At 45.0% G+C, this 14,490-nt stretch overlaps 1 protein-coding gene across 1 annotated transcript in view; it reads right to left on the bottom strand.

Moving 5' to 3' along the window:
• Positions 1-14,490, bottom strand: part of LOC122803858 — a 1,735,734-nt gene that overhangs the window by 1,235,600 nt on the left and 485,644 nt on the right. Inside the window, exon 6 of the mRNA XM_044073540.1 lies at positions 10,338-10,390. Coding sequence (XP_043929475.1) covers positions 10,338-10,390 — 53 coding nt within the window. The remainder of the gene's footprint in view (positions 1-10,337; positions 10,391-14,490) is intronic.

Below are 14,490 nucleotides of genomic sequence, written 5' to 3'. Positions count from 1 at the left end.
CTGGCAGGAATTGAGCTTGTAACTGAACTTGATAAGCCAGTGCTGTGTTCCACAAGGTCATTGCTTGCCTGCATAAGGGTAGAAGTGTGTACCCCCCTTGTTTGTTTATGTACCACATTACTGTGGTGTTGTCCGTACTTATTGTAAGTTGTCCTGGATGTAATAGGTTCTTGAAGGCTGTTGGAGCATTCTGTACAGCTAGCATCTCTTTTTGATTGATGTGCAGATTCCTTTGATCTGCAGCCCATATGCCTTGAACGCACTGTCCTGCCATGTGTGCCCCCCAGGCGTAGTCCGATGCATCTGTTGTCATAGTTTGCCTGGCTGGGGGCAAGGTGAAAGGCTGACCCTTGTTGAGGTGACATGCCTGTGACCACCATAGAGACTCTTGTTGTAGGCAGGGAATGAGAGATATCATTGTGTCCAAGCTGTGGCTGTGTTGAGACCATACGCTTTTTAGGTACCACTGTAATTTCCTCATATGCAGCTTTGCAAATGGTATTAGTAGTATGCAAGATGCCATGAAGCCCAAGGCCTGCAGATTTTTTCTTGCAGGGAGTTGGGTCTTTGTTGCCATTGTTTTGAAATATTGAGTCAGTTGTAGTTGTTTGTCTGGCGTCAGATAAGCCTTCTGGGACGTTGTATTCAAGTTGGCACCCAGGAATGTCATATTGTGTGAGGGTACTAGTTTTGATTTCTTTTTGTTTACTGTGACCCCAGGCAACTTAGAAGATGTTTTACAAAAGCCAGATGTTGTAAGAGGATGTCCTTGCTTTCTGCTTGGATCAGGCAGTCGTCCAGGTATGGGTATATTTGAATTCCTCTTTGTCTGCAGTATGCAATTACTGGTGCCAGGCATTTTGTGAAGACCCTGGGTGCAGTGGATAAGCCAAAGGGCAGTGCAGAGAATTGGTAGTGGGTTGAACGTGCAATGAAACAGAGGTATCTTCTGCAACTTTGTCTGATAGGGACATGCAGGTATGCCTCCTTCAGGTCCAACGTTACTAGCCATGCTTTCTTGCCCAACATGGGAAGAAGCTGCTGTAGTGTTAGCATCTTGAATTTGGGTACTTGTAAGAAGGTGTTTAGAATTGAAAGGTCCAGAATTGGTCTCCAGGCATTGTCCTTTCTGGGGACTAAGAGTCTTGAGTAAAATCCTTGGCCTTGCTCCCGTGCAGGTACCAGTTGAATGGCTCTCATGTCCATGAGAGCTGTAATTTGTTTTTGTGCCTCTGCCCATTGATTTTGTGGCAGGTTTGGCATTCCTCTTTTCATTGGCAAGGTGTGGAAATGGAATCTGTATCCTCGTAAAATTATGTCTAGGACCCATTTGTCCTTTGTGACAATGTGCCAGTTGTCTGAAAAAAGTGCGAGTTTTCCTCCCAAGGGAGCTGCCAAGAGAGTGTTGCTTGGCCAGATGAGGTGTAAGTCATTGAGTTTGCCTTCTAGTAGTTTGGGGCCTGTCTTCTCCTCCCTTCTGTGCTGCAGTGCCCCATTGTCAAGGTTTGTATTGGACTTGTGGTTGCCCTCTGCCTCTTGGACGTCTGTATTTACCCCTCTATGGTCTATCAGTAGCTGGAAAGGACCAATTTTTTGTTGGCCAATTTCTGCTGAAGCGAGGGGGCTGTACCTGTAGAAAATATTTGACTGTCTGCATAGATTTTGCCTTATCCTCCATTTTCTTTAAGACTTCTTCTGCTTTAACTCCAAATAGGACATCCTGCTGTAAGGGAGCATCTAGAAGCTTTGCTTTAACATGATCAGGCAGAGTTTGTTCCTTTAACCAGGCATGCCTACGTATAACAGACCCAGTGACAGCTGCTCTGCAGGAAGCCTCCAAAGAATCAAACCCACATTGTAAAGTATGTTTGCCCACCTCTGTTCAGTTGCATGCAACAGATCCTGCATTTCTTTCAATTCAGACTGTTGAGGGAGTGTGCTCATTTTTTGTCTTAACTGAGACATTAGAAATTGCTGATATTTTAGCATGTGAAATTGGCAATTTAGTGCTCTCATACCTAGAGTGACTGAGGTATAAACCTTTTTCCCCCACCTGTCTAGTGCTCTGCAGTCCCTTTCAGAGGGTACAGGATTTTTTGCCATAGAAACCTTAGCCCCTTTGGGACCCTGGGAGATAGTCTCTGGATCAGCAACAGGGCTTTTATAAAGGAATTTGTGGGAGTCAGGCACTCTATAGTATCTGTCTGGTTTGGCTGGAGCAAGAGGCAGAGAATCTGGGTTCAAACTAGATTCTAAGTAAACATTATCCACAAAGTCTAAAACTGGGGGGATGGCAAGAGGTCTGTGCTGGGGGGTAAAAGAAACTCTCTGAGCCTTTTCTTTGAGTCAGAGTAGTCCTGACCTTCCCAGTGAAAATGTTCCCTCATAGTGTGTAAAGTTTCCCCAAAGGAGTAGTCTTCAGGGGGGATACGCTGAGGGAATGGAATCCTCAGCATCAGAATCTTCATAAGGGGAAAAACAGTAATCTTGGTCCTCAGAGGAGCCTGAGGAAATAGACACTTGATCAGAGGAGGCATAATCTTCCTCTTTGTCTAGGCCTTTTGTCGGGTGGGGGTTGGGATTGGGAACCCCTGATTAGAGAGATCAAATCTTCTGCCATTTTAAGCATCTGTTTCTTAGGCATGGGGCCCTGAACTGGAGACTGAAGTGCAGCCTTTTTTGGTTTAACAGGAGTCTTAAGCTTAGGATACGTTTTGATGGTGAGCGGCGTCAGTCTGAAGACGCCTTCAGAAACCGAAGCTGTTTCTGCAGCACCATCTCTTTCTGCAGTGTCGTTAGTAGGGGCTAAACAAAATGGCTGCGTCGGCCTAGCACTCTCCGCCAAAGGCTCCGAAGCAGTCTCGGGTTCCAAATCTGCGGTAGCCAGGGGCTGCTTAGGAGCCTCATTGAAGACCGGTGAACCGGAGACCGGCCCAGCCGAGGCCTCAGAGTCTGGCTTGGGTCTAGGCTGCCTGTCCTTATCCTTGCGTGTTTTGTGCACACCGGTAGTCGGTTGCTCAGACGGCATTATGTAGTTAAATTTTCTACCAAAGTACTGTTGTGCGAAATCAAAGCATCTTTTTATAGTACGCTTATTGAACCTAGCACAAAAACGACAACCAGTGACGTTGTGGTCTGGGCATAGGCAAGGTATGCAGTAAGAATGAAAATCTTTATGAGGTTATTTGCTTCCCACAAGAAATACAATTAACTTTTTCTGACATCGGTCTGAGGCAAGAAAAGTTTCCCCAATGGGGTACTTAGCTTTATTGAAGACTTCGGATCTGAAATTCGACTTCGAAAATCTCAGGAGTCGGCCGACCGGCACTTGCGAACTGCTTCTGCTTCGGGCACCGCGTGGCAAGAAAGACTGAAGAAAATGGCGTCGGATGCATTATATATACCCCTGGTGCACTGACGTCAGGGAAGAAGCGACAGCAACCGATGCCGGACCAAGACTTTGGAATTCCGGCCGACTGTGGGACCGCCTGACGACAGGATAACCCAAGTGTGATGACTGCAGCAGGGTAACACAATGAACATCAAGGTTTTCCATAACAAATACTTGAGGTCGCAAGAAGAGGCTGGTTCAAAAGGTGACATTGTCAGAGCTTGCAGAACTAATTATAAATTCCATGGTTGAATAGGTTCTCTAAAATGTGGCTTCAGATGATTCACACCTTTTATGAAGGTCTTGCACAATTTATGGGACATAAGAGAGGAATCTTGGACACCTTCATGAAAATTAGAAATTGCAGCCAAATGAACTCTAATGGTAGAGGCCGATAGACCCGATTGAAACAGGTCGGCCAGATAGTCTAGTATTATCAACACTGGTGCTGAAAATGGGTCTGCTTGTTTATCTTTCAGCAAACAGGTAAATCTTTTCCACTTGCTCAGATAAGTAATTCTTATAGTGGAAGACTTATGAGAAGCAATGAGAATATCACGTACTGGTAAAGAAAGATCATTCTGCCTGGCAATCAAGGGAACTGGAGTAGCCAAGCTGTGAGCTTCAGGCTGTTCAAGTTGGGATGAATCAGGTTCTGTGGATGTGAGATGAACTCCGGGATTGGATGGAGAATCCATGGTCAATCTAGTAGGTGAGGCAAAAGGAAGGGGAACCAAATCTGTCGAGGCCAGTATGGTGCTATGAGGATCACCTTGCTCTTCAACCAACAGGCTTTCTTCAGAAACTGAGGAATAAGGGGAAAGGGTGGAAATGCGTAAAGAAGACTCGAGGGCCAATCGTGGACTAGAGCGTCCCTGGGTGACTGTCCCAGAGGGGGAATCAGGGCAAAGTAGTTGCTGCATTTGTAGTTCGCCAGGTATGCAAAGAGGTCGCAGTAAGGACATCCCCAGCAGTGGAAGATCTCCGCCACAATATCAAGGGATTCAGGGACCACTCATGAGGTTGAAGAATGCACCTGCTGAGTCTGTCTGCTATCACATTGGAACTCCTGGGAATGTGTGTTGCTAGAAGAAAACGGTTGGTAGCCATCGCCCATTGCCATATCCTCATGGCCTCTCGACAAAGGGGGTAAGATTTGGTTCCACCTTGCTTGTTGATGTACCAGACCACCGCCATGTTGTCTGATTGAATCGCAATTGTCCCAGACGGCAGCAGGGGATGGAATGCTTGCAATGCCAGAAGCACCGCCCTCAGCTCTAGAACATTTATAAGCAGATGGGCCTCCAGTTCGGACCAAGTGCCTTGGACTGTCTGTCCCTGACATAACCCACCCCCACCCCATCAGGGAGGCGTCCGTGGTCACCGTGGCCTTGGGTTGCTGGGGGGAGAAGGGGTAAGACCATTGTGAAAGATTGTGCGTAATCCACCAATTTAAATCCTGTTTGCACCTGTGGGTTACTCGAATCAAGGCTGAAAGAGGATGCTGAAAAGGATACCATTGGATGAGCAATAGCCATTGTAGAAGCCTCATGTGAAACCTGGCCAGGGGAACAATGGTGATGGAGGCTGCCATGGAATCCAACAGCTGTAGAACCGAGTGAGCCGTGGATTTTTCCTTTGAAAGGATTGGAATTAGTTGTTGCTTTATCCTTAGAATTCTGTGCTCTGGAATAGCAGCTCTGCAGTTTTTTGTGTCCAAGATAACCCCTATGAATTCTGTTTACTGAGATGGGGTGAGATTGGATTTTTGCCGGTTTATGGTTATGCATAGCCTTTGAGCAGCGAGGAGAGAGTATGTCAGGGCTTTTTCCAGTAGATGTCTGGTGGGGACGGAAATGAGCCAGTCGTCTAGGAATGGAAACACCTGGAATCCTTGAAGTCGCAAGTGAGCTGTGACAACTGCCATGCACTTTGTGAACAATATGGGGGCTGTAGAGAGTCCGAAGGGCAGTACTCTGAACTGCTAGTGCTGGCTCCCGCACGGAATCACAGAAATATTCTTGATGGCCTGTCCACCTTTATGTGGTAGTACGCATCTTGAAGATTTATAGAGCACATCCAAGCGTCTTTTTCCAAAAGCGGGAGGATAGACTGTATTGTGACCATCCGGAATTTCTGTACTCTCACAAACTTGTTCAATACACTGAGACCCAGTCCCCGGTTTTCTTGGGCAGCAAAAATAGTCTTGAGTAGAATCCGGATCCTATCTGGTCTGGAGGGACTATTTGGATGACTCTCTTTCTTAGCAGCTTTTCTATCTCTAGTACTGCTTCTTCCCTTTGACTGGGTGGAACGTCGGGAAGATTTTTTGAAGGGAAGGGACAAAGATCGAAAGGGATATGATAACTTCTGGTTATAATCCTTTGTACCCAAGAATCGGTGGTGATGGTTAGCCGGGCAGAAGGGTACAAGGAGAAATGTCCCCCAACCACCTCCACAGGAAAGGAGTTGGGCCGCTCTTCAGGAGCGCTGGTAGGATTGACCAGGGAAAGAATTCCTGGAACCCTGGTTACGTAGACCCTCTCTGACCCAAAAGGAGAGTCTTCTCTGTGAGTTTCCCCCTCTGCCTCTGGGGGAGAACTCAGCCTGTGTGTCACGGAAAGGACCCTAAGATTTCTTGAACCATATCTTCCCACTCTTTTGGTTTCGGGATAAAGCATGTTGAGGGGAAGAATAACGGACACCTACGGCAGAAAGAGTCTTACCATCCTGTTCACATCTGGCCAGTGTGCTTTTAACTTTGGGCCCAAACAACGATGAGGCCTCAATGGAGGCATTAAGAAAGGAAGACTTAAAGGGTTCCACGAAGTTGCACAAGCGCATCCATGCGTGTCGTCTCAAGACCGCAGCTAAACCCGCTGCTCCTTCTGATGCGTGAGATATCAGTCGCATAGAGGAGTTAGATATAGATTCAATGGTGGCCAGCTGAGAGGCCACTTCGTCACGGACCTCATCACACACGGTACCAGCCAAGGTTTCAGAGAGCTCAGAAACGAGATCCCTTTGAAGCCTGGTAAAATGTGTCATATAATTCAGGGACCTGATAGCAAAGGGTGCTGAAGCAAAGGTGCGCTTCCCTATCCTGTCCAGGGCCCGGGACTCTTTGTTAGGCAGATGGACAGTCTAGCTTTCTTCTTCTGCCAGATGCTTTTTTGTTGTGGCCACCACCACAAAAGCATCCAAAAGACCACCTTTGGACCAATGGGGATCCGAAGCAGGAGGGGACAAGATCTTATCTGGCCTCCGGGGAATAGCTTAGGCGGTATCAAGAGCCTTCCAAGCACGCTGCATGATGAGTCGGACAAGTTCATCGGCAGGTGGAGTAACCCAGGAGGTAGGGGGCCGGGCGCGAAAAGCCTGCAGGAACACAGATTCCTCAGAGGTCGGATTAGAGGCAGTCACCTCTCTGTTTCAGGATTTCGAGGATATCACCATAGGATACCTCAGAGGGTGACCGAGGGGATCCTTCCCTTCATCGAAATCTGTGTCTTTGGAGACTCCTCTGTGGAGTCCATGTGCTTCCTCTTACACGAACTCTTCCAGTGGACCTCCTCAGCGGGAGAAGCTGGAGAAGACAGTGGAAAAGGGGATTCCTGAGGGAATATGTCCTGCAGCCCTTGCACCCAGTGTCTGCTAGGTGCGACTTGTGAAACCAGTGTACCAGAGGAGGGCGGAGGTACAGACAGTCCGGTATCGCCAGCAGCAGCAAAAGCCTTCTCCATCAGTTGGAAGGCTGGTCCACCAGAAGAGGACTGCATGCCTAGAACAGGGGTCACCTCTCCCCTAAGTGGCTCAGCCTGCCAACCCGGAGTCCCTGGATTGCTGTGGAGCAGCAAACTGTGCAGGTCACAAATGACATCCTGGGTCGTAGCAAAACTTTCCTGCCATGAAGGCAACTGCAGTTCCTTAGTGAGATCCATAACAGGGATCGCAGAAGGGGAAGACTGTGCTATATCCATGGACTTCAAAGGCAATGAAGGAGGAGAATAAGAAGGGGTCTTTGGAGACGGGTGATCACCTCCCAAGGAAGAAGGGGTGGGATACCTCTGGCCAAGAGTACCTGGTCCACAAGACACAACACATCATGTTCGGAAAGGCTTCTAGTGGACCTCACGGAGACTGAGGGAGAAACAGGCCTGTCCGCAGAAGAGGCAGACTCGGTGCCCATCTCATCTGACCACACCGAGGACAATGGTGCCGAGAGAGACTGGACCTACTGCTGTCTGCACCAAAGTAGTCATCGGTGTCGAGGTCATGGTCTGCACCGACACAAGGATCGATGCCAAAGCTGGAACCAACAAAACTGGAGTCAACAATAAAGGCGTCGGTTCCGAGGAAGATCTCTGAGCAGACGAGGTACAGGTCTGCGCCTACTGAGCGGTCGGTGCCGATACAGTGGTAATGGTCTGAACTGAGGAGCTCCTCGGTGCCAATATATAGAAGGCTGCAAGATAAGACTAAGCCAAAATCACAAATGGAGCCGAAGGCCTAGGCACCAAAAGCACTGGGGCTGACTGACAGAGCTCCAGAGCCAAAACTTTAGCCTTTTTAGGTTTTGGTTGGCGGGAGTCCCCAGCTGGGGACAAAGGCAAAGATTTAACCTTAGTAGGAACATCCAAGGTTTTCTTATGGGCTCTAGGAGGGGTTGAGACCTCAGACCCAGAAATAGCCATGAAAAGGAAGATTTTAGAAGTCCCTTCAGTATCAGCTTGTTTTTCCTTTCCAACAAGGTTCTATTAGAAAAGTTCTCACAAATAGTACAAGGTGGGTCAACAGACAAATGGGAAGCTCCCAAACAATACACACACAAAGAGTGTGCATCAGAAGTAGGCAGTTTGTGTCCACAATCTGAACACCGCTTAAATCCCGGACTACCTTTTTAATCTGCCATGACAGCAAATCGATTAACAGAAAAGTACCAACAATGATACAAGAGAGTACCCGAAGGTATGAGAGAAAAAGGGAAAAGATTAACAACGATGGTAGAGAGAGAGAGAATACCTCGCGGTAAAAGTAGTAAAGAAAAGGTAGAAAAACCTGAAGAAATTATGAACACTAGATGCGATAGGGTAAGAGACAAAATATAAACTCTTCTGACAGAAAAGTAGACTGTACTTAGCTCAAGAGAAGTAGCTTGACACGACCGAATGGCAACGTGGAAAACGAAATCTTGGGTAACAGAGAGAGGGGGATTGTGGGTAAGAGTTTAGCTTGAGAGTTTGAAGCTGACGCGAGCTTGGAAAATGGCCGGCTCGGTTCCGAACTCAGAACCGATACCCATGCTCAAGGAATGAACGAGGATTAACAACATTAGATAGTAGAATTTATTAAAAATGTCAACAAAGTAAATTCTCTTCAGATATTCAACTTGGACGGCATAAAAGGCTGCCTCCAAGACAAATAAGCCTGCAAAGAAGTGGAGACCATTCTAATTTTGGATGCAACATACACATAGCATTCACATAGGTCTTCCCTCATTATAGAATGAGCATCAGATTTTACAGAGTGGAAAAAGTAGCATCATAATTAGCTTCTGAACATTTGCTAACACAGCCTTGGATGAATATTTTCTAGTTTATTTTCAGAAACAGAATCTTAAACTCTTAAACTAAGGTGATTAATTGTATTTCTTTATGGTTAATTTCTGTCCTAATGTCAACACAGCTGGACTGTATCTTTTCAAAAGCATAACATGACTTAGAATCCAACAATTTTTGGATATTATTTTCAGCTGCTGTATTATTTATTATGCAGACCAGTGGACTGATATTTGAACCACAGTTCTCAAACTCTGTCACAAATAAACCCTTTAGGAATGACATCTAGTTCTGAAAACTAGAAAGACTATGAGCAGGTTGCAGATTATAACCTGCTTACTATGTGTTCTAGATATGGATGCCAAGAAATTCACCTCAAGAGTGAATCAGATCAGCGACCTGATCGTAATTCTTTGTACTGCATGGAGCTTTATCTGTTCTATGTACTACTAGGTACCGTAAATAAAACACTAAGCCTAATAAAGCACCAGACATGTGTCTGGAGTGTTTCTCCCCGGGAATCCGCTGAAAATTGGCTCGTTCCAAGTCAGACTTTCCCAGTCAACAAATGTTAAATAAAAATAAATAAAATAAATTTAAAGGTGTGCATTTCCTTATTTTGTGTCATACAGAAACCCTACTGTTTGAAAAGCCTGAAGAACTTCTATGTCTTTACCCTAGCCTTGGCTGAAAACAATTCCCCTCCAGGAGCCAGTGCAACATAGAAGCACATATTTTTTGTGCTTATTTTGGAAGCCTCCAGTTCTTCAGGTGAATTTTCAGTATGATAAATTATTTGCCTTCGCACACTATTCGTGCCACAGAATACCACTAAATAGCACAGTTCTGCAGAGCAAGATCCAAGTGGACTAAAATCGAAGAAGCCAGGTATCCCAATTTAGAGTTTAAAATTCAGAAAACGTTCCAGATGCAACGACAGTGTAAAACTAATGACTGCAAAAACAGCCGATGAGGATGGACTTTTCCTGAAATATACACAAAAACACTTCCCAATGCTTTGGATATGCGGGCTCTGCTTTCTTTTTACAGTCCGGCACAACTGGCAAACTACTAAAATTCAATTAACAAAACTAAATCAGTTACAAAATAAACACATATTACGTGAGACAGAAGAACCAGAAAAAAGTGTTAAAGAGCAAGTATCAAGGATCTGAGAAATTAAAGTTCTCGCTGAAATGTCATAAAAAAAAACATAATGCTACAGTGGATGTACATGATGGCTAGAAATAAAAGCTATTTTATAGGTACAACAAACAAATTGCACAAGAACACTCAATTCCGGCAGGCTGCACCACATGCACTCATACTCTAGATCTGCATGAAATGTGGACTGCTGCTTATTAAAAATACTTCAAAGCATATTTTACCTGCACTTGTCTCAACTTCTCCATTTTCATTATGTACATCTCTTGAAAAAACTCTGCAAGGAAAAAAGTAGGGGAAATGGCAGTAAGTTTTAAACTACTCTGTTCCCACTTAGCATAAGTTTCCAGAAACCAGTCTCTGTTGTTGCACCTCTGCTGCATCACATGAAAATGTTTTGTTTAATATGTGAAATATTTCACTAACATATCTGACAAGCTCATTTTTTTAACTATGTCTCTTCTCATCACACATTATATGCTTCATAGACTGAATACATTAACATAACAAAACTTAACTTGAAAGAAAGCTACATTAGAAAGGAAATATTCCATAACTGTACAGTACAATTCATGCTTTTAATATAGCAATACTGCAGCTTCATTTTGCTTAACTGCTCAAGTATAAAAGAATATGGCTTACAAATGCCAATCAGCCTAATACCCACACTACTGGAGAACACAGTCTTGGAAAATAACAGGCAAGTGGATATTTAACAGTAATATTCTGACTGGCAAATTTCAAAAGACTATTTTTCCATGCTTAGATTAGAAAATATTAAGATATTGCAAAATATGCAATTAATATGACAGTTTGTATCATTAACTGGGGCAGCTCCATTACATAACTAGACCTTTCTCGCAGGCATCAAGTAAATACATTTGACACATCAAAAGGAAAGTTATTTACTTATTGTAATGATAGATCAGTGTTCTCTTTCCATCCAGTTCAAACTGTGGGTTATCAGATCCAACTCTGATCAAAGATCGGCCATTTCTAAAAGACTTCTGCCCCCTGAGCTCTGCCTCCTCTACCCATAATACCTAGCTCTGACAGACTAACCTCAGATTGAGTTTGCCCCTCTCCAAACCAGTTTTACTGATGAATCCAATAACCCAACACCAAGGAACTCCTACATAAAAGGAGGAGAAAATGGCCTCCACAACTCTGTCATTAAAGGACTGAGAAACATAATAAAGGATGGGGAAGGTGGGTGGGATTGTTGAACCAGATGGAAAGAGACAAAATTCATCTATCATGATGGTAAGTACATAAATGTTTTATCCCATGTTGCCTTTGCTGTCTGAGTTCAACCTATTCGACAGAGCTGCCAGCCAAGGAGAGCCTATTCCACAACATGGTGGAATCAAGAGTCCGTAGACTTCAACTGAATATCCAGCTTGTAGTGAGGCACAACATTATGAGGACTCACCCAAGTAGCAGAAGCACAAATGACATCCGGAACTGCTCTCGAGAGAAAAAACTTAGAGGGAGCCACAGCTCTAACAGAATGACCACTCAGTTTGCAAGACAAAGCCTTTCCTTTCAAACTGTTTACTAATGAAATGCAATCAGACAGCCACTTAGAGTAGAGTTACATAATGGCTTTCCCAACTGGGTTTTAGAAAGAGAGACAAACAGCTGATTAGACTTTCTGAAGGACTCTTCGTCTGAAATCTTGGGCTCTATGGCCATCAAGAGAAATGGAAAAAACATGTGGCTAACTTCAGCATCCAAAGGTTTAGCAGGTCCAATCCAGTCAGATTTGAAATCAGGCTCGGAATGGAATCCAGGACCCAAGAAGGGTACCTCAGAAGAGGCCATTGAAAGTGGAACCACACCTGTCGGGAGACAGAAAGAAGCAATGAGGAATACAGTCGCTCGGCAATGGGCAGCCTACTGAAAGAAAATATTAAAGGAGTTGGAGGATATGCATAAAGAGAAGCATCCTTGGGTGACTGCCCTTAAGCCATAATAACTGCTAAACTTTGTGTTGGATGCGGAAGCGAAAAGATCGCAACATGGAGTGCCCCAGTGCCAACAAATCCAACTCTTGCCTTTAAGACCACTTGCAAGGGGGGAGAAGAATGTTCCTGCTTAGAATGTTTGCTAAAACATTGGAACTCTCTGGTATGTGGGTTGATACCAGAAACCACTGAAATGAAATCGCCCATTGCCAGACCCTCATAGCCTCTTGACAAAGAGGATTTGACTGGGTTCAGATACCAGACAATAGACATATTGTTCATCTGCTCCGAGTTCACACACTTAGGGAAGAAAGTACTGAAATGCATGCAACACAAGGAGGACAGATCTCACCTCCAGAACACTACTGTTACGATTGGCCTCAATCACAGACCAGGTCCCTTGGACTTTTCCCTTCAAAACATCCCCCACCTAAGAAAGGAGAAAAGAGGCACCTCTCATGACTGTACCTTTAGGGGAAGAACAAAAGGTCTCCCAGCTGACATCAGGGGAGACTCTAGCCACCACTTGATTTGATTTTGACAGATTTGTGTCAATATTACGGGAAACTCCATAGGATGAGTCAAATAGGATCAGTGAGTCACTAGTGTCCACTGCAATATTCTGATGTGGTACCTCACGAGGGAACTAAGGTCACAATGTGCTAAGAGTCTGAGAAAGTACAGTTATGTACACTTACAATAAATGCAGATGTTAGAGTGTATTCACTGTTGCAGTCCTTGCTTATGGGTTTATCCGGCCCCTGTACCAAAGGTAAAGGGATATGACGTTGGCTGTCGTCGGTTGCATTGGTCATCAGTGTCCCCAATACAAAATAAGGCAGCCAACATCATTTTCTCAGTCTTTCTTGCCACAAATGTCAGGAGCCCCCCAAAAAACAAGGCTTTAGAGACATATAAATAATCCTTGGTAAAACAAACCAAATAAAGTCTGCACCTTAGGAAAGGAGAGCAGAGGAAAACCAAAACAGGGGGAAGGAGGGAAGGAAACCAGGACTGCAACAGTGAATACACTCGAACATCTACACTGATGTTAAGTATACACAACTGTACTATGTTCATTGTGTTTCACTGTTGCAGTCCTTACTTATGGGTTGATTACCAAAGCCCAGAGAAGAGGGAGGAGGTAAAGCAATAATGGATTGGAGAGGATACCCTGCAGAACAGCAGTGGCAAACCCTGCCCTAGATCTAGAAAACAAAGGTAAATTATAGTGCTTTGCGAACGTATGTACAGAAGACCATGTGGCAGCCTCTAAAATATCTTTAGTAGGGACACCCCTTAAAAAGGCTGCAGACGTAGAGGCTGCTCTTGTGGAGTGGGTCCTCACCCACTGAGGAGGAACCTTGCCAAGAAAGGAATAACAGAAAGAAATACAATGTGCAATCCATTTAGAAATGGTTTGCTTAGAAATAGCTTTGCCCTGAGCTCCAGGAGCAAAACTGACAAATAGCGGAGATGATTTCCGAAGGTCCTTAGTCTTATCCAGGTAAAACCTGAGCTGTCTGTGTACATCAAGAGAATGCAGGATGGATCCTTTCCTCTCTATTTTGAGGATTAGGAAAGAAGGTAGGAAGGTGAATGGTCTGGTTAAGAGTCAACCTAGAAACCACCTTCGGCATAAAAGAAGGATTAGTCCTTAGGGAGACCCGATCTGCATGGAAGATGAGAAAAGGCTCCACAGCCATCAAAGCCTGCAGTTCTGAAACTCTCCTTGCTGAAGATAAAGCCAAGAGGAATGCAGTTTTTCAAGAGAGAAACTTTAAATTTGCGGTGGTAACTGGCTCAAAAGGAGGAAGAGTGAGCTTTATTCCAAAATCAAAGGAAGAGTAGGCTGAGAAGAAGATTCCCTTTTAGCTTGCATCCAATGAGAGAATCTTTCCCATTTGCCATTGTAGGACTTCCTAGTGCTAGGCCTCCTGGCCTCATGAAGTACGCCAACCACCTGCTGGGAAAGGGAAGAAGTAGACTGATTCATACAATAAGCCAAGCTGCCAAATGGAGAGTCTGAAGATGAGGGTGCAGAATCTTTCCCCCCTCCTGAACCAAAAGATCTGGCTTCAGAGGAAGATGCCACGGAGGAAGCCAGGATAGACTGCAAAAGCAGTGGATACCAATGCTGCCTAGGCCAGTCTGGGGCTATGAGAATGGTCCCTGGTCTTTTGTCCCTGATCTTCAGCAACACTCTTGGAAGAAGAAGAAGAGGAGGGAAGGCATAAACTGAAGGTAGTGCCCAAGAGAAAGAAACCACATCCACTTTCCAGGCCTTGCTGTGATGCTGTCTGGTGCAAAAGAGTGGCAGAAGGTGGTTGACCGGGGAAGAGAAAAGGTCCACCTTCAGAGTGCCCCAGCACTGAATGATGCTGTAAAAAAGACTGCTCTGTTCAGTTGC

Source organism: Protopterus annectens, chromosome 6.part0 (genome assembly GCF_019279795.1).
Source record: "Protopterus annectens isolate FY-2018-M chromosome 6.part0, PAN1.0, whole genome shotgun sequence".
Lineage (NCBI taxonomy): Eukaryota > Metazoa > Chordata > Ceratodontiformes > Protopteridae > Protopterus > Protopterus annectens.
The sequence above is the reverse complement of the archived record's forward strand: the minus strand, read 5'-3'. Positions and strand labels throughout refer to the sequence as shown.